This window comes from Panulirus ornatus, chromosome 4 (genome assembly GCF_036320965.1).
Source record: "Panulirus ornatus isolate Po-2019 chromosome 4, ASM3632096v1, whole genome shotgun sequence".
NCBI lineage: Eukaryota > Metazoa > Arthropoda > Malacostraca > Decapoda > Palinuridae > Panulirus > Panulirus ornatus.
The window spans coordinates 84,185,799-84,205,005 of NC_092227.1; the positions used below are offsets into that span (position 1 = coordinate 84,185,799).

Here is a 19,207-nt window from a genome sequence, read left to right on the forward strand (position 1 = left end):
CAGTTTCTCACATGAATCAGCCACCAGCGCTGTATCATCAGCGAACAACAACTGACTCACTTCCCAAGCTCTCTCATCCCCAACAGACTTCATACTTGCCCCTCTTTCCAAAACTCTTGCATTCACCTCCCTAACAACCCCATCCATAAACAAATTAAACAACCATGGAGACATCACATACCCCTGCCGCAAACCTACATTCACTGAGAACCAATCACTTTCCTCTCTTCCTACACGTACACATGCCTTACATCCTCGATAAAAACTTTTCACTGCTTCTAACAACTTGCCTCCCACACCATATATTCTTAATACCTTCCACAGAGCATATTAAGGATATTTTAGGTTTACTTGTCTTTTAAACTGAGGATTGCCTAAACACGACTGATAAATGCGTGGTTACTGTCACTCAATAACTTTTAAAATGATGGAAATTCTATATTCTCTGATGTAAATATGAAAATACAGTTTCTATAAAAAAGGAAATACAAAAAAATTTCAGTTGTTTAATATTGTATTTATGAATATAGCACAATAATAACACTTTTAATATATGGATGCTTTTACCTACACCCAAAGGCAATATGTACACATTTACAATTTTTGATCTGGCAAAATAGTAATTATTAAAATAGTCCATATTACATATACAAGCAGATGGTTGTATGATGATTAAACAGACAGACTTAAATCAGACAGAACATGGGAAGCATTACAGCAAGCTCAGGCATACATGCATGATACAATGGGTTCCCATGTCACTAAACATTTTATCTGCAACAATAAGACTAGATATTGAGGAATTAAGGCTTACCTAGATAATAATTTTCAATACATGGTGATAAACATGAAATGTAGAATAACACAAGGGATAATTCGAAAATACACATCATACCTCTACGATGATAGCAACAAATATAGATAAAAAATCAATAACTAGATATAATATTCTTCAAAATAGTTAATATCAGCCATGTTAAAGCCATCTAACGAGCTTACCTCAATTCCTTCTACAGATTAAAAGTACCACTGTATCATGCATCCAGCTAGCTTACAATTATGATGCATGGTGTGGGTATATGAGGGTGAGCAGAAATTGGCACGGCTGTAAGGTGTATACTCTGCTAAATGCCACTATCTGGATGTTTTTTTTTTTTTCAATGATAATCAAATAGAAAAAACTCGGCAAATCACTGACACAATATTCTTTATATCATTACACAATGTTAGAAGAATTTACCTTTCCACCACATGATTTTCCCCAACAGATTTCCATAAGTTGGTACAGTATTCATACCTTATGCATTAACAGATCATGTTAATTCACATCTTAAAAAATAAAAAATAACTGTAGCTTCATCGTTCTTTGTAATACTTTATATGTAACACACCCCCTTCAAAATTTTAAGAGAAGACTTGTGGAACTTATGAATGAAAATAAAATATTTTATTTTCTTTTGCTTTGTCGCTGTCTCCCGCGTTAGCGAGGTAGCGCAAGGAAACAGACGAAAGAATGGCCCAACCCACCCACATAAACATGTATATATATACATGTCCACAATCGCACATATACATACCTATACATCTCAATGTATATATATATATATATATATATATATATATATACAGACATATACATATATATACATGTACATAATTCATACTGTCTACCTTTATTCATTCCCATCGCCACCCCGCCACACATGAAATAACAACCCCCTCCCCCCTCATGTGTGCGAGGTAGCGCTAGGAAAAGACAACAAAGGCCACATTCGTTCACACTCAGTCTCTAGCTGTTATGTAATAATGCACCGAAACCACAGCTCCCTTTCCACATTCAGGCCCCACAAAACTTTCCATGGTTTACTCCAGACGTTTCACATATAATATATATATATATATATATATATATATATATATATATATATATATATATATATATATATATATATATATATATATATGCCTGCTTGAGCTTACACCATGAGTGAAAAGACACTATTACTAGGTTGTATCATTAAGAGTACAGTCTTATCAAAGAAATTTTCTCTCCAAAGTTGCCTAAATTTTCCCTGATACTGGAAGCAGTGCAACCTTGTGGCTTGTCCTTTAGGAAGTGTAGTCCTATATGGAACAATAAAACCAGCACTTCATAGAATACTTTATTCAAAAGTGACAGTTTTGCTTCAAGTTTTGGATCAAACTTTCTCCATCAGGCAAACTATAAAACAAAACCATATATGGCATAAGATCTTAGATATGTGCATAAAATTATTAAAAGTATCCAAAGAAAAAATCAATGATTATAAAAATCCCATTTAGTCATTATTTCATGTACATGAGATTTCTTATGCCATGTATGGTTTTGTTTTATAGTTTGCCTGATGGAGAAAGTATACACTGAAAATGTCATAGATGAATAAACAAGTTTTATCAAGTCCTTGTTAAACTTCATAACATTTAATTTATTCATTCATAATTACCCCATGACTAATTTCTATGGAAAGGTCCTAGTGTTACCCAGAACCTCTTTCTACAGGCTCCTGCTGCCCAAGGATGCACTACCTCCAGTACCAGGGAAATATGGACTCTTTTGGAGCGAGAAGTTCCTTGGTGAGATAGTACTCCCACTGATACACCCTTACCGAAGGTGAGTTTTTACTCGCAGTGTAAACCCAAGCAGGCAGAGTCTATCTACACCTCTATATGTATATATAGGTGTCTGTTTTCCTGGTGCTACCTCGCTGATGCAGGGGGTGGCGATGCTGTTTCCTGTTGGGTGGGGTGGCACCGGGAGTGGATGAAGGCAAGCAAGTATGAATACATACATGTGTATGTATATATGTAATGTCTGTTTATGTGTATGTGTTGATATGTACATGTATGTATATATGTGTTTTTATGAGTGGATGGGTCTTTCTTTGTTTCCTGGTGCTACCTCGTTGATGCAGGAAACGGCAATCATGTATTACATAAGTAATTAATATATATATATATTTTCCCAGAATGAGGAAAAAGAATACTACCCCCATATTCTGCACATGTCACAGAAGGCAAGTAGGTAGGAATAGGGGGCCAGAAAGCTGGTTTAAAAAGGGGAACATACGTAAATGAGTGGGATTACGATAGGCATTCTAACAAGAGACTCATGAATGTAAATGTGCTGAAAAGGGTGGCAGGTAGGATGTCTGATCACATAATGGTGGAGGCGAGGATGAAAGTTTGTGCAAGTTTTAGGATAAGAGCAAATAATATGGGTGGGAAGAGGTTGGTGAAAAGGAATGACCCTGGAAAAGAAACTTGTGTAGGGAGATACTATGAAAGGTTCAATGAAGAATAGTAAAAAGTAAGATTATACAAAACAAGGGAAGTGGGCAAGGAATGAGATGTACCTAGTCAAGTAGTCTTGACAAGTGTGAAAGAAGTGTGTGGAATGTGGGATATGGACAAGTGAGAATGTTTAGTAAGTGGTGGGTTGGAGATGTTAAGTTGTCAGACTCCAGTGAGAAACTCGAGAAGTTGGTGTCTGACACTAGGAGACTGAGCGTAGAGGAGAAAGTTCAGACTTAATGCAATTAAAAGTATGGTTACCAGGTCTGGCAAGCGAGAGAGAAGTACAAACTGGTTGAAATATGACTGAATGAAAAGAACCCTGAAGAAGTGGAGTGTTTTAGATACCTCGTAGTGGACATAGCAGCAGATGGATCCACAGAAATGGAAATAAGCCAGAGGGTGGGTGATGGGGTTAAATTTCAGAGTGCATTAAGGACTGTGTGGAAAGAGAGGTCACTGCCTCTGAAGGTAATGATGAGTATGTTTGATAGCATAGTAGTCCAACCAATGTTGTAAGGATGTGAGATATGAAATGAAAAAAAAAATGTGTTGGAAATGAAATACATGTAGACAAAAAACATGTGGGGAGGGTTGAGAAAATAACAAAGATGTGTGGTACTTAAAAAGAATATGGTTAAGAAAGATGAAGAATTCCTTCAAAATACTCACTCCATCTATTTTTCACATCTTTGTCTGTTACCACTTCTCCATCAACTCTCCTTACTGCTGACATGCATTTGTTCTTGTTCCCTTCAAGCTATTCACATCCTTCCATAACATTTTCTTGTTCTTTCTGAAGATCACCAATGCTCTCCCATTTGTCAACTGCCCTCTTCTTCAGTTCTCGTATTTTTCTCTTAACCTTCTGCTCTTTAAGGCAGATGTTGTTCCTACACCTTTATTCTTTTACTGGTGACTTAACATCCACATTCAACCACTCCCTACACTTCCCTTTCTCATATGTCTACATTCCACATACTTTACGAACAGTGAAGAATTTCTAATACGAAAATATGGCAAGTGTGCAGGTAGTAAGGGAGGACGACGAGTACACCCTGGTGAAAATGGGTTTGCATCAAGGATGTGTGATGTCAACAAGGTTGTTCAGTCTGTTTTGGTTGAAGCAGTGAGGCAAGTGAATACCAGGGTCTTAAGAGTGAATTGCAGGTATACAGTAAGCTAAGCAGGGTGGGCAATGGGAGTAAATCAGTTGTTGTTTGTACTCTCCTTGGAAATACTACAAAAGCTGGTGACTTACTAAGAGATAGTGTGAAATGAAAATGTGAATCAAAGGCAACAGGGTACATTAGAAGGATATGACAGTATGGCATGAATGTAAGTTTGAATGAGGAGGACCTGGAAAAAGTGGAATGCTTTTAACTAGCCACAAGCGGACATGGCAGTGGAGGGAATTGTGTGGGATGAAGTGAGTCACAGAAGATAGGGATAAGCTATAGGTACCCCACCTCCACCTTATATTTTTCAAAAAGAAAGAACAGAGAAGGCAGCCAAGTAAGGGTTTCTCCTCTAAGGCTCAGTCCTCTCTTCCTGATGCTACCTCGCTAACACGGGAAATGGTGATTTTTTTTTTTTCTCCCGCGTTTGCGAGGTAGCGCAAGGAAACAGACGAAAGAAGTGGCCCAACCCACCCCCATACACATGTATATACATACGTCCACACACGCAAATATACATACCTACACAGCTTTCCATGGTTTACCCCAGACGCTTCACATGCCCTGATTCAATCCACTGACAGCACGTCAACCCCGGTATACCACATCGATCCAATTCACTCTATTTCTTGCCCTCCTTTCACCCTCCTGCATGTTCAGGCCCCGATCACTCAAAATCTTTTTCACTCCATCGTTCCACCTCCAATTTGGTCTCCCACTTCTCCTTGTTCCCTCCACCTCCGACACATATATCCTCTTGGTCAATCTTTCCTCACTCATTCTCTCCATGTGCCCAAACCATTTCAAAACACCCTCTTCTGCTCTCTCAACCACGCTTTTTTTATTTCCACACATCTCTCTTACCCTTACGTTACTTACTCGATCAAACCACCTCACACCACACATTGTCCTCAAACATCTCATTTCCAGCACATCCATCCTCCTGCGCACAACTCTATACATAGCCCACGCCTCGCAACCATACAACATTGTTGGAACCACTATTCCTTCAAACATACCCATTTTTGCTTTCCGAGATAATGTTCTCGACTTCCACACATTCTTCAAGGCTCCCAGAAATGGTGAATATGTATAAAATATATATTTCATAGTCATTTATCATACTTAATCGCCGTCTCCCATGTTAGCGAGGTAGCGCAAGGACACAGACGAAAGAATGGCCCAACCCACCTACATACACATGTATATACATAAATGCCCACACACACATATATACATATACATTTCAATGCATACATACATACACAGACTTTTTTTTTTTTTTTTTTTTGTCGCTGTCTCCCGCGTTTGCAAGGTAGCGCAAGGAAACAGACGAAAGAAATGGCCCAACCCACCCCCATACACATGTATATACATACACGTCCACACACGCAAATATACATACCTACACAGCTTTCCATGGTTTACCCCAGACGCTTCACATGCCCTGATTCAATCCACTGACAGCACGTCAACCCCGGTATACCACATCGATCCAATTCACTCTATTTCTTGCCCTCCTTTCACCCTCCTGCATGTTCAGGCCCCGATCACTCAAAATATTTTTCACTCCATCGTTCCACCTCCAATTTGGTCTCCCACTTCTCCTTGTTCCCTCCACCTCCGACACATATATCCTCTTGGTCAATCTTTCCTCACTCATTCTCTCCATGTGCCCAAACCATTTCAAAACACCCTCTTCTGCTCTCTCAACCACGCTTTTTTTATTTCCACACATCTCTCTTACCCTTACGTTACTTACTCGATCAAACCACCTCACACCACACATTGTCCTCAAACATCTCATTTCCAGCACATCCATCCTCCTGCGCACAACTCTATCCATAGCCCACGCCTCGCAACCATACAACATTGTTGGAACCACTATTCCTTCAAACATACCCATTTTTGCTTTACGAGATAATGTTCTCGACTTCCACACATTCTTCAAGGCTCCCAGAAATGGTGAATATGTATAAAATATATATTTCATAGTCATTTATCATACTTAATCGCCGTCTCCCATGTTAGCGAGGTAGCGCAAGGACACAGACGAAAGAATGGCCCAACCCACCTACATACACATGTATATACATAAATGCCCACACACACATATATACATATACATTTCAATGCATACATACATACACAGACTTTTTTTTTTTTTTTTTTTGTCGCTGTCTCCCGCGTTTGCAAGGTAGCGCAAGGAAACAGACGAAAGAAATGGCCCAACCCACCCCCATACACATGTATATACATACACGTCCACACACGCAAATATACATACCTACACAGCTTTCCATGGTTTACCCCAGACGCTTCACATGCCCTGATTCAATCCACTGACAGCACGTCAACCCTGGTATACCACATCGATCCAATTCACTCTATTCCTTGCCCGCCTTTCACCCTCCTGCATGTTCAGGCCCCGATCACTCAAAATCTTTTTCACTCCATCTTTCCACCTCCAATTTGGTCTCCCACTTCTCCTCGTTCCCTCCACCTCCGACACATATATCCTCTTGGTCAATCTTTCCTCACTCATTCTCTCCATGTGCCCAAACCATTTCAAAACACCCTCTTCTGCTCTCTCAACCACGCTCTTTTTATTTCCACACATCTCTCTTACCCTTACATTACTTACTCGATCAAACTACCTCACACCACACATTGTCCTCAAACATCTCATTTCCAGCACATCCATCCTCCTGCGCACAACTCTATCCATAGCCCACGCCTCGCAACCATACAACATTGTTGGAACCACTATTCCTTCAAACATACCCATTTTTGCTTTCCGAGATAATGTTCTCAACTTCCACACATTCTTCAAGGCTCCCAGGATTTTCGCCCCCTCCCCCACCCTATGATTCACTTCCGCTTCCATGGTTCCATCCGCTGCCAGATCCACTCCCAGATATCTAAAACACTTTATTCCTCCAGTTTTTCTCCATTCAAACTTACCTCCCAATTGACTTGACCCTCAACCCTACTGTACCTAATAACCTTGCTCTTATTTACATTTACTCTTAACTTTCTTCTTTCACACACTTTACCAAACTTAGTCACCAGCTTCTGCAGTTTCTCACATGAATCAGCCACCAGCGCTGTATCATCAGCGAACAACAACTGACTCACTTCCCAAGCTCTCTCATCCACAACAGACTTCATTCTTGCCCCTCTTTCCAAAACTCTTGCATTCACCTCCCTAACAACCCCATCCATAAACAAATTAAACAACCATGGAGACATCACACACCCCTGCCGCAAACCTACATTCGCTGAGAACCAATCACTTTCCTCTCTTCCTACACGTACACATGCCTTACATCCTCGATAAAAACTTTTCACTGCTTCCAACAACTTGCCACCCACACCATATATTCTTAATACCTTCCACAGAGCATCTCTATCAACCCTATCATATGCCTTCTCCAGATCCATAAATGCTACATACAAATCCATTTGCTTTTCTAAGTATTTCTCACATACATTCTTCAAAGCAAACACCTGATCCACACATCCTCTACCACTTCTGAAACCACATTGCTCTTCCCCAATCTGATGCTCTGTACATGGTACAGATTTTTTATTTTTTTTTTTATTATACTTTGTCGCTGTCTCCTGCGTTTGCGAGGTAGCGCAAGGAAACAGACGAAAGAAATGGCCCAACCCCCCCCCATACACATGTATGTACATACGTCCACACACGCAAATATACATACCTACACAGCTTTCCATGGTTTACCCCAGACGCTTCACATGCCTTGATTCAATCCACTGACAGCACATCGGCCCTGGTATACCACATCGTTCCAGTTCACTATTCCTTGCACACCTTTCACCCTCCTGTATGTTCAGGCCCGGATAGCTTAAAATCTTTTTCATTCTATCCTTCCACCTCCAATTTGGTCTTCCGCATCTCCTCGTTCCCTCTACCTTTGACACATATATCCTCTTGGTCAATCTTATCTCACTCATTTTCTCCATGTGACCAAACCATTTCAAAACACCCTCTTCTGCTCTATCAACCACACTCTTTTTTATTGCCACACATCTCTCTTACCCTTACATTACTTACTCGATCAAACCACCACACACCACATATTGTCCTCAAACATCTCATTTCCAGCACATCCACCCTCCTCCGCACAACTCTATCCATAGCCCACACCTCGCAACCATACAACATTGTTGGAACCACTATTCCTTCAAACATAGCCATTTTTGCTTTCCGAGATAATGTTCTTGACTTCAACACATTCTTCAAGGCTCCCAGAATTTTCGCCCACTCTCCCACCTTATGATTCACTTCCGCTTCCATGGTTCCATCCACTGCCAAATCCACTCCCAGATATCTAAAACACTTCACTTCCTCCAGTTTTTCTCCATTCAAACCTACATCCCAATTGACTTGACGCTCAACCCTACTGTACCTAATAACCTTGCTCTTATTCACATTTACTCTAAACTTTCTTCTTTCACACACTTTACCAAACTCAGTCACCAGCTTCTGCAGATTCTCATGAATCAGCCACCAGCGCTGTATCATCAGCGAACAACAACTGACTCACTTCCCAAGCTCTCTCATCCACAACAGACTGCATACTTGCCCCTATTTCCAAAACTCTTGCATTCACCTCCCTAACAACCCCATCCATAAACAAATTAAACAACCATGGAGACATCACACACCCCTGCCACAAACCTACACTCACTGAGAACCAATCACTTTCCTCTCTTCCTACACGTACACATGCCTTACATCCTCGATGAAAACTTTTCACTGCTTCTAACAACTTGCCTCCCATACCATATATTTTTAATACCTTCCATAGAGCATCTCTATCATCTCTGTCGTATGCCTTCTCCAGATCCATAAATGCTACATACAAATCCATTTGCTTTTCTAAGTATCTCTCACATACATTCTTCAAAGCAAAAACCTGATCCACACATCCTCTACCACTTCTGAAACCACACTGCTCTTCCCCAATCTGATGCTCTGTACATGCCTTCACCATCTCAATCAATACCCTCCCATATAATTTACCAGGAATACTCAACAAACTTACACCTCTGTAATTTGAGCACTCACTCTTATCCCCTTTGCCTTTGTACAATGGCACTATGCAAGCATTCCGCCAATCCTCAGGCACCTCACCATGAATCATACATACATTAAATAACCTTACCAACCAGTCAACAACACAGTCACCCCCCTTTTTAATAAATTCCACTGCAATACCATCCAAACCCGCTGTCTTGCCGGCTTTCATCTTCCGCTAAGCTTTTACTACTTTTTCTCTGTTTACCTAATCATTTTCCCTAACCCTCTCACTTTGCATACCACCTCGACCAAAACACCCTATATCTGCCACTCTGTCATCAAACACATTCAACAAACCTTCAAAATACTCACTCCATCTCCTTCTCACATCACCACTACTTGTTATCACCACCCCATTAGCCCCTTCACTGAAGTTCCCATTTGCTCCCGTCTTATGCACTTTATTTACCTCCTTCCAAAACATCTTTTTATTCTCCCTAAAATCTAATGATGCTCTCTCACCCCAACTCTCATTTGCCCTCTTTTTCACCTCTTGCACCTTTCTCTTGACCTCCTGCCTCTTTCTTTTATACATCTCCCACTCATTTGCATTATTTCCCAGCAAAAATCGTCCAAATGCCTCTCTCTTCTGTTTCACTAATAATATTACTTCTTCATCCCACCACTTACTACCCTTTCTAATCTGCCCACCTCCCATGCTTCTCACTTCCTCGATCAAACCACCTTACACCACATATTGTCCTCAAACATCTCATTTCCAGCACATCCACCCTCCTGCGCACAACTCTATCCATAGCTTACACCTCGCAACCATACAACATTGTTGGAACCACTATTCCTTCAAACATACCCATTTTTGCTTTCTGAGATAATGTTCTCGACTTCCACACATTCTTCAAGGCTCCCAGGATTTTCGCCCCCTCCCCCACCCTATGATTCACTTCCGCTTCCATGGTTCCATCCGCTGCCAGATCCACTCCCAGATATCTAAAACACTGTACTTCCTCCAGTTTTTCTCCATTCAAACTTACCTCCCAGTTAACTTGACCCTCAACCCTACTGTACCTAATAACCTTGCTCTTATTCACATTTACTCTTAACTTTCTTCTTTCACACACTCAGTCACCAGCTTTTGCAGTTTCTCACATGAATCAGCCACCAGCAATGTATCATCAGCGAACAACAACTGACTCACTTCCCAAGCTCTCTCATCCACAACAGACTTCATACTTGCCCCTCTTTCCAAAACTCTTGCATTCACCTCCCTAACAACCCCATCCATAAACAAATTAAACAACCATGGAGACATCACACACCCCTGCCGCAAACCTACATTCACTGAGAACCAATCACTTTCCTCTCTTCCTACACGTACACATGCCTTACATCCTAGATAAAAACTTTTCACTGCTTCTAACAACTTGCCTCCCACACCATATATTCTTAGTACCTTCCACAGAGCATCTCTATCAACTCTATTATATGCCTTCTCCAGATCCATAAATGCTACATACAAATCCATTTGCTTTTCTAAGTATTTCTCACATACATTCTTCAAAGCAAACACCTGATCCACACATCCTCTACCATATTATTATTATTATTATTATTATTATTATTGTTATTATTATTATTATTATTATTTTGCTTTGTCGCTGTCTCCCGCGTTAGCGAGGTAGCGCAAGGAAACAGACGAAAGAATGGCCCAACCCGCCCACATACACATGTATACACATACACGTCCACACATGCAAATATACATACCTATACATCTCAATGTACACATATATATATACACACAGACATATACATATATACACATGTACATAATTCATACTGTCTGCCTTTATTCATTCCCATTGCCACCTCGCCACACATGGAATAACAACCCCCTCCCCCCTCATGTGTGCGAGGTAGCGCTAGGAAAGACAACAAAGGCCCTCTACCATATATATAATTTTAATTTTCCAAAAGAAGGAACAGAGAAGGGGGCCAGGTGAGGATATGTGCATGTGTACATATTCATACTTGCTCGCCATCATCCATTCCTGATGCCATCATGCCCCACAGGAAATGGCACAAATGCTTGAAAGAAAAGAAAATAATAACATATACATTCTTCTCCTCTTCCCCAAACTCGATTGCTGCCTTCTGTGGTAACAGAATAGATGAAGAAAAAGGCCTCATTTGTTATGTGATTCAAATGCACTGAAACCACAGACCTCTATCCATATACAGTAAAACCTCTGTTATCCAAAATGGTGGAAATTGGTCATTTTGGATAATAAAAAATTCCAGTTTCTCGAGTTTTTTAATGGATTGAATAATTCAGAAACTGCCCTTCTCTCACTTTAGGGAAATGTTATGTTCTGTGAAAACCTCACACAATGAGAAATTGCATGTGGCGAACCAATAAGCATAAAGAAATATGGGATGTGTGCAGCAGCTTCATGGTCAGCATTAGCGTGTTCTCCCGTTACCTTCACATTATATTGATTCTATAGTCAAATTCATCTAGCTGTCCTTTACTTGCTTGAAATAGCTCTGGCTAACCTAAATTGTCTTCTTTACACATACACTCAAACACATACAGGGCTATAGACCTGAGGTGGGTTACTAAGACTACTTTTTTGCATCTCATGCTTTAAGTATTATGACAGCATTTTTTTCAATGTTCCCCATAAGTGGATTTCTAATGCTTGTGGTCAACTTGGCAAACAATGGACCAGAGCAATTCAAATTTTCTTGGCACTCTTTTATATGTTGCAGACTGTAGTCACCCACGTTGTAAGCAAGCCCAAGGGCTGATGCTCCCTCACCAGTATCAGTGCACTGTTATATCTCTAGCCTTATTTCTAATGTCAAGGAGACTTCCTTCCACTTAATTGCTGGTTCTACAGTAGGAGACATTGTTTGGACATATGAATACCATATCAACATACACAAACATAGTGGGTTTCAGGAAAATCACGTTAGCAGGTATACCCAAATCACTGAAGTAGCACAGACCCACAAACAAATGGTAAATGCGAGACTAACCCACCACTGGAAACATAGTGTGATCCAGCCAAGACCCATGCTTACTCCATCTTCCAACCCTCATTGAAGATTTGACACACATTCTAGTTGGTAGGCAGCCAATGACTAGGGAGGTATACTACCAGGACTATCCACATGGGTATCAAGTGGGTTAGTGAAAGCTACATAGTGAGCCTTCACTTTGTTGGTTGTCAAGTTGTACTCCTCTGATCCAGGTAGTTGTCTTTCCTTTCTGTCTCATCCATGTATGGGCTGCTGGTATTCTGTCCACAAATGTACAATGTCTCCTTATCTTACATAACACCTGACAACAATTAGCCCTTACAGTTCATTCTTTGTAACTATGTTTTCCAGCAGAGTGCACTATGAGTTACCCCTGCCACTTCACAAAATGAGTGGAGCAATAGATATAAGTAGTAGATGGGAACATTTAGGAAGGAGCATTGGGTAAAAACTTTAAGTAGTTGTAATAGGTGCGAACATTAGATAAGAGCATTAGGTAGAAGCAGTTAGTAGGGACATTAGGAAGGAGCCTCTGCAAATACTGCACTAGAGTTGCCCTCTGCCTGTGGCCTGTCAAAGGTGAGGCTCTAAAGGTTAAGATGTGGCACAAGTTCACTAGTTATGGAGAGACTATTGCTGTGGCCACCCTTTTGAGGGAGTTTGAGCTGAATAACAGGCATCAGAGATATAGATAGATATGTAGATTTACCATGCTGATGCTCGCTCACCAGCATCCGTGAGTCATAAGATTTTTAGCTTTGTTTCTAAAGTTGGAGAGGTTTTCCTCCATTTTTCCTGTGGATGATACTGAATGTTTGGATGCCATATTTACCAACACACACACAATAGGTTGCAGAAAAATCACGTTAGCAGGTATATGGATATTGCACAAGTAGCAAAGATCTGCACACAACAGTGGTAACTGCAAGACTAACCCATAAGCAGGAACTTTGGCATGCTCCACTTAGGAATCACATTTACTCCACCTACCAACCCTTACTGAAGTTTTGGCACACTTTCTACCACACACAAATTTTAAAATAATCTACCTATTTGTAAATACTGTGCATAGAGGAAATACAAATATGAGAGCAAATAGGCACTTTTAATTGCCTTGATCTTCTTTTGCTGCTTAGTGATGTTGTAAATAAATGTCAAGCCTACAGTGAAGTCCTTCATGAGAGCCACCTTGGATGTCCTTAGTCAGCCTTCTGCATAGCTCTGTCTTCTTTTTAAGATTTAAAACTTTCCTCTTGCACTTCATGCAAGAAGTAAACTGTTCCGAAGGGCTGTCAGGCAATTACTGGGAAAGCTGGAAATGAGCCATTGTTCACAACAGAAATCAAAGGTGCACAAAATAAATAAATGTGTAAGACCAGCACATGGAAGACGGTAAACAATCACATGTACCACAAAACACCAGTTGGTGAACACACCAACAGCTGCAGTGCTTTGTGCATGCAATGTGAAAAATATTTACGATTACAACAGATATCAAAAACATATGATGGTTTGAACATTCTATTGTCTCAAATTATAGGTAAAGAGAGGTTTTACTGCATATCTAAGTGTGTGTGTGTATATACATATATCTTAAATACTATTCGCCATTTCCCATGTCAGCGAGGTAGTGTTAAGAACATATATGTATATACATACCCATGTATATACATAAACGCCCACACATGCACATATATATACCAATACTTTTCAACGTATACATACATATACATACACAGACATACATATATACACATGCACATATTCATACATGCTACTTTCATCCATTCCTGCTGCCACCCCACCTTACATGAAATGACACCCCCCCCCCCTCCCCTGCATGTGCGCGAGGTAGCGCTAGGAAAAGACAACAAAGACCACATTAATCCACACTCAGACTCTAGCTGTCATATATAATGCACCGAATCCATAGCTCCCTTTCCACATCCAGGCTCCACAAACTTTCCATGGTTTACCCGATGCTTCACATGCCCTAGTTCAATCCATTGACAGCACATTGACCCCGGTATACCACATCATTCCAATTCACTCTATTCCTTTCACCCTCTTGCAGTGTGTTCAGGCCCCCAATCGTTCAAAATTTTTTTCACAACATCCTTCCACCTCCAATTTGGTCTCCCACTTCTTGTTCCCTCCACCTCTGACACATATGAAACCACAGCTTCCCATCCACATGCAGGCCCAACAGACCTTTCCATGGTTTACCTCAGACGCTTCACATGCCCTGGTTCAGCCCATTAAGAGTACATCAACCCTAGTATATATATGTATATATACATTTATGTATGTACATATGTGTGTACATGAGTAGATGGGTTGATCTTTGTCTGTTTCTTGGCAGTATCTCACTAATGTAGGAAACTGCGATCAAGTATTACACACAACAGCTTCTGTTTGGACGTGAGTGGATTTGACCTTTCTTTGTCTGTTTCCAAGTGCTACCATGATCATTGACACGGGGCAGCAATTGAGTGTGGGGGAGAAGGGAATGTCTATGTTATCATTTTTTCTATGGTGCATTTTGTACTGTTTACTGTGGGATGGGGTGGCATCAGGAATCGATGACAGCAAACAAATAAGAATGCGTACATGCGCATATATGTGTATATATAAGTATGTGTGTTTAAGTATATTTATGTTTATGTGAGCAGATGTGCCTTCCATTGTCTGTTTCCTGGTGCTACCTCAGTAACACGGGAAACAGCGATCAAGTGTAACAATATATATATATATATATATATATATTTTTTCTTTCATACTGTTCGCCATCTCCCGCATTAGCGAGGTTGCGTTAAGAACAGAGGACTGGACCTTTGAGGGAATATCCTCACCTTCATTAATAACACATACTAATATGAGGACCTGAAACATACAAGGAATGTTTTTCAATAGAATAATTATTTCGCATTTCCAAAACAGTGCATAATGATGATGCTATATTCATAGCTATTTTTGCTGATAAACAGTGGAAAGTACATACAGCAGCTCTAACAGGGACAGTGCTCTAAATAAAGGTATATCTGAATACTGAAATTGTGTGTATCATATCACGATATCAAATATATCATTTCCACAGCAGGGTAGCAGATACTGATTCTTTCCCACTTCTCAATGTGCCTCAGTCACCTTATCTTTCCACATATTCATTTCATAAAACAGCGTGCACAAATCAGTTCCACAAAATAAAAGAAGGTTTATTATGCTATGTACAAATACATAAAAAAAATTTCTCTTTGGAAATCTGAGGGTAGAATAAAGTATCATGGCTTTTACTAAGACTAAAAATGATTGCACCATTACTTACTTGAGATTATTCACAATACAAAACTTCTGATATTAAAAATAACAAGAAATTCATGTATGAATGGCAATCAATTTAGCAGTGCTCATCCCTTCAGCAACATTCACCAGTAGTGCGACTAGAGTGTAATTATGAGTCAGCTATAGCTGCAGAACTCATGATCTTGCAGTTACAAACGAGTCGGTGTGTAATAAATACAAATGGTTTAAATGACACAATCCTAAAAACAATGAATAAAGTTTCAATGTACAAGGGAAAAATAAAATGATTTTTAGAATGGGTAAACCTGAAAGTAATAAATCAAGATTAGTGCACTGGAAATATGAAATCAATTATCTAAAAGAGAAAACAAAGTTTTAAGTATAAATATAATGTACTCCAAAGGGAAATGACAGTGGTGGGTGTTGATGTGCTACTCCAGAGAGCACTGTGAAGGAGGACTGGTGCACTCATGAAGTTCCTTATATGAAATAGTTCCAGAATAAACTGAGGCAGGAGAAATCAGCAGACATGTGGATATAACCTTCCACTCATGTTGCTACAACTCCCTACTATACAAGAAAGGCACTGGCTGCTCCTGGAACACCTTGTAAAGATAATTATGGACGGCTTGCACGACATGCAACCAGTCCACCTTCTTTATCAAGATTCCAGACTCCTTAAATACACACTTTTTTTTTTTTAAACCATCAATGATCCCAGTCATTAGTGGAAGGTTTGATATGTTATCAAAATCACAAAGCTCTCTCATAAATGTAACATAAACTTATAGATTTAAGATATTGGGAAAAAGATTAGATGAAAGAACTGAGCTTCCAACAAATGATTTAGTAGATCCAATGCAACAAAAAGTACAGCTGGCACCCTAAAAGGAATGTGTAAAAATCACCTTCAGAACACCTAAAAGGCTCCATAAAGGGAAAGATAATGAAATCTTGGCCACAGTTACTGCTTGAAAACTTTCCCTATATTCAAAACATAAAACAGTCCTCTAACTCCATTAAGAATAAATTTCTAAGAGATTGTGTTATGTCTGACATATTTGGAATACTGAATACCCTCTCATGTTTTATGAATCAAAATACATAATGAACTTAGAATGTATTCTACTTCCTATCTCCATCACAACTCCATGGCACACAGATTGTTATTTCATATTAATCCAAACAGCAATTCCACTAATCCAATACAAGCACCAGACGCTTTGATATGAAAATGAAATTTCTCGGAACTTGAGTTTTCTGCTAATTCAATAAGGAACATTTCAGGGTTTCTAAAGTAACTAAAATGGGAGCCAGCCATAAACAAGTTATCACTTCATGACAATCTTGCACTCATTCACCCACAATTTGACTCAACATCCCAATGGCTTATCAAAAGTGAGCAGATATTTGTATGAACATCAACAATATGTACAGAAATGAACAAGAGTAACTTGGCACTCAGATAAGTTCTAGGAAGTCAAAGTGGTTTCTATTCCTTCTTGATATTCTGTATGGGATATTGTGCCTGAACCTCATCCAATTCAGGCAGTCCTAATTCCAGAAAATATTGCACACTAACTGCTCTGGCAAAATATGTCCATTACTCAGCACTTCACATCTTCATGAACTGACTTCTAATTCCAGTTTATCACATGAATCACATATGGTCAATAACAATTGGATTAACGTTTTGCATCAATACATTAGGGAAAATTAGGGGTTTATAATATACAAAAGGCACATATGCAGTTCTTTCTTTGCACTCAGATAGTGCCATTGCAAATCAAGAGTCATTTCTCACATGGAACATGCAATTATGAGTAGATTCAGCCATTCTCATCAGCAAACTGGCCAGAAAAATAAGGTGTTCAAATTGTACTCCTCTGTGACACTTAAAATTTTTCTTCAGTCACTGAAGTTCATGGTTCACAGTAACTTTGGTTTACCAGACCACTTCCATCACAAGCATCCCATTTCTCTTCTGTTCCCAAAAGAGGGAAGGGAAAAGTTTAACCTTTACACATTCCAACTGAGATGATGAAAATCCCATCATATAAAACCAATTTTTCTTGCATAGGCAGGCAAGCACATATAACAGATCCAATCAGGAGAAGATCCCAAACAATAATGAGACACTTGATGGACAGGATTCTTTTCAGCACACTGACACACCACGATGATGAGACAAGCGATCCCTAGCAGTGTGATGCCTCCGTACGGTATAGTTTTGGACCCACTTGAAGGTGGAGAGGAGCGTGAGGAGGAGGGGGTGGGGGGGAGGTGTGGGTATTGGTAGAAAAGCGATGCAAAGAAGACTGAGAGGATGTAGTGGACACTGAAGCAGAGGCAGGGTTAGGGACAGGTGGTGGGGGTGGGGCACGGCGCTGACCAACAGGTCTGGCTGGAAAGAAAACAGAACATAAATATTCACAAAATTACAACAAAGAACATTATCATCAACAATACACTGAAACACAATTTCAATCATCAAAATCTGGGATTTGCCCTATATACTATATATAATATTAGGACCCCATGGGTCCTAATATTAGTTTTGATCTTAAAAGTAGTGGCTCTGCCATTACAAAACACATCCCTAATAAACAGAGGACAACATATTGAAATTAAGGAATAAAATCTGAGTCTTGGGTGACAAATCATAACTCACACTCCACAACATGCTGTTCATTACACAAGATCAGGACAGACAAGCATATTGTTAACTTTATCAAATTCAACAGAATCAAGAGCATGGCAACTTAAAAAAATTAAAGCAGATATTAATAAAAGAAAACAGCAAATTAATCTAGATCAAATAATAAAGCACTACAAACAGAGTAGAAACAAGGACAAAGATATATCAACAGAATGTCTAAAAATTCATGCCATTTTGTAATGCCTACCACCTGCCACCCAGATCAAAATAATGGGAATAATATATCTTAGCAAGTAATTCCATGGGTCTCATTACAATATATAGAAGCCAGTTTATAAATCAAACCAACTAAGGCAGACTTTTGGTAATAATTCTCATGGAGAAATTCCCAACTTCTCATGTTTCAAATATCTTCATCATTTAATTTTGGACAAAGTTTAACTTTGACAAGGGTGTGATGGGAAGTGTTATACAATATCAACATGAATTAACTAAAGGACACTTGACAATATGAAAGATGATGGACAACTGTAAACAATTTATGACAGTACAACTAATCTGGGTTAGACCACACAAAGAGAGGAAGATTCAGTTGGTAAGCTGTTAAGTCTGCAGGCAGGTCAA

At 39.6% G+C, this 19,207-nt stretch overlaps 1 protein-coding gene across 7 annotated transcripts in view; it reads right to left on the minus strand.

Moving 5' to 3' along the window:
- Positions 1–496: 496 nt before the first annotated feature.
- Positions 497–19,207, minus strand: part of LOC139746029 (uncharacterized) — a 271,715-nt gene continuing 253,004 nt past the window's right edge. For all 7 annotated transcript variants that reach the window (XM_071656902.1, XM_071656868.1, XM_071656860.1 and 4 more), the window contains one exon: positions 497–18,328. In XM_071656902.1, the coding sequence (XP_071513003.1) occupies positions 18,123–18,328 (206 nt within the window). In that variant the 3' untranslated portion in view covers positions 497–18,122. The remainder of the gene's footprint in view (positions 18,329–19,207) is intronic.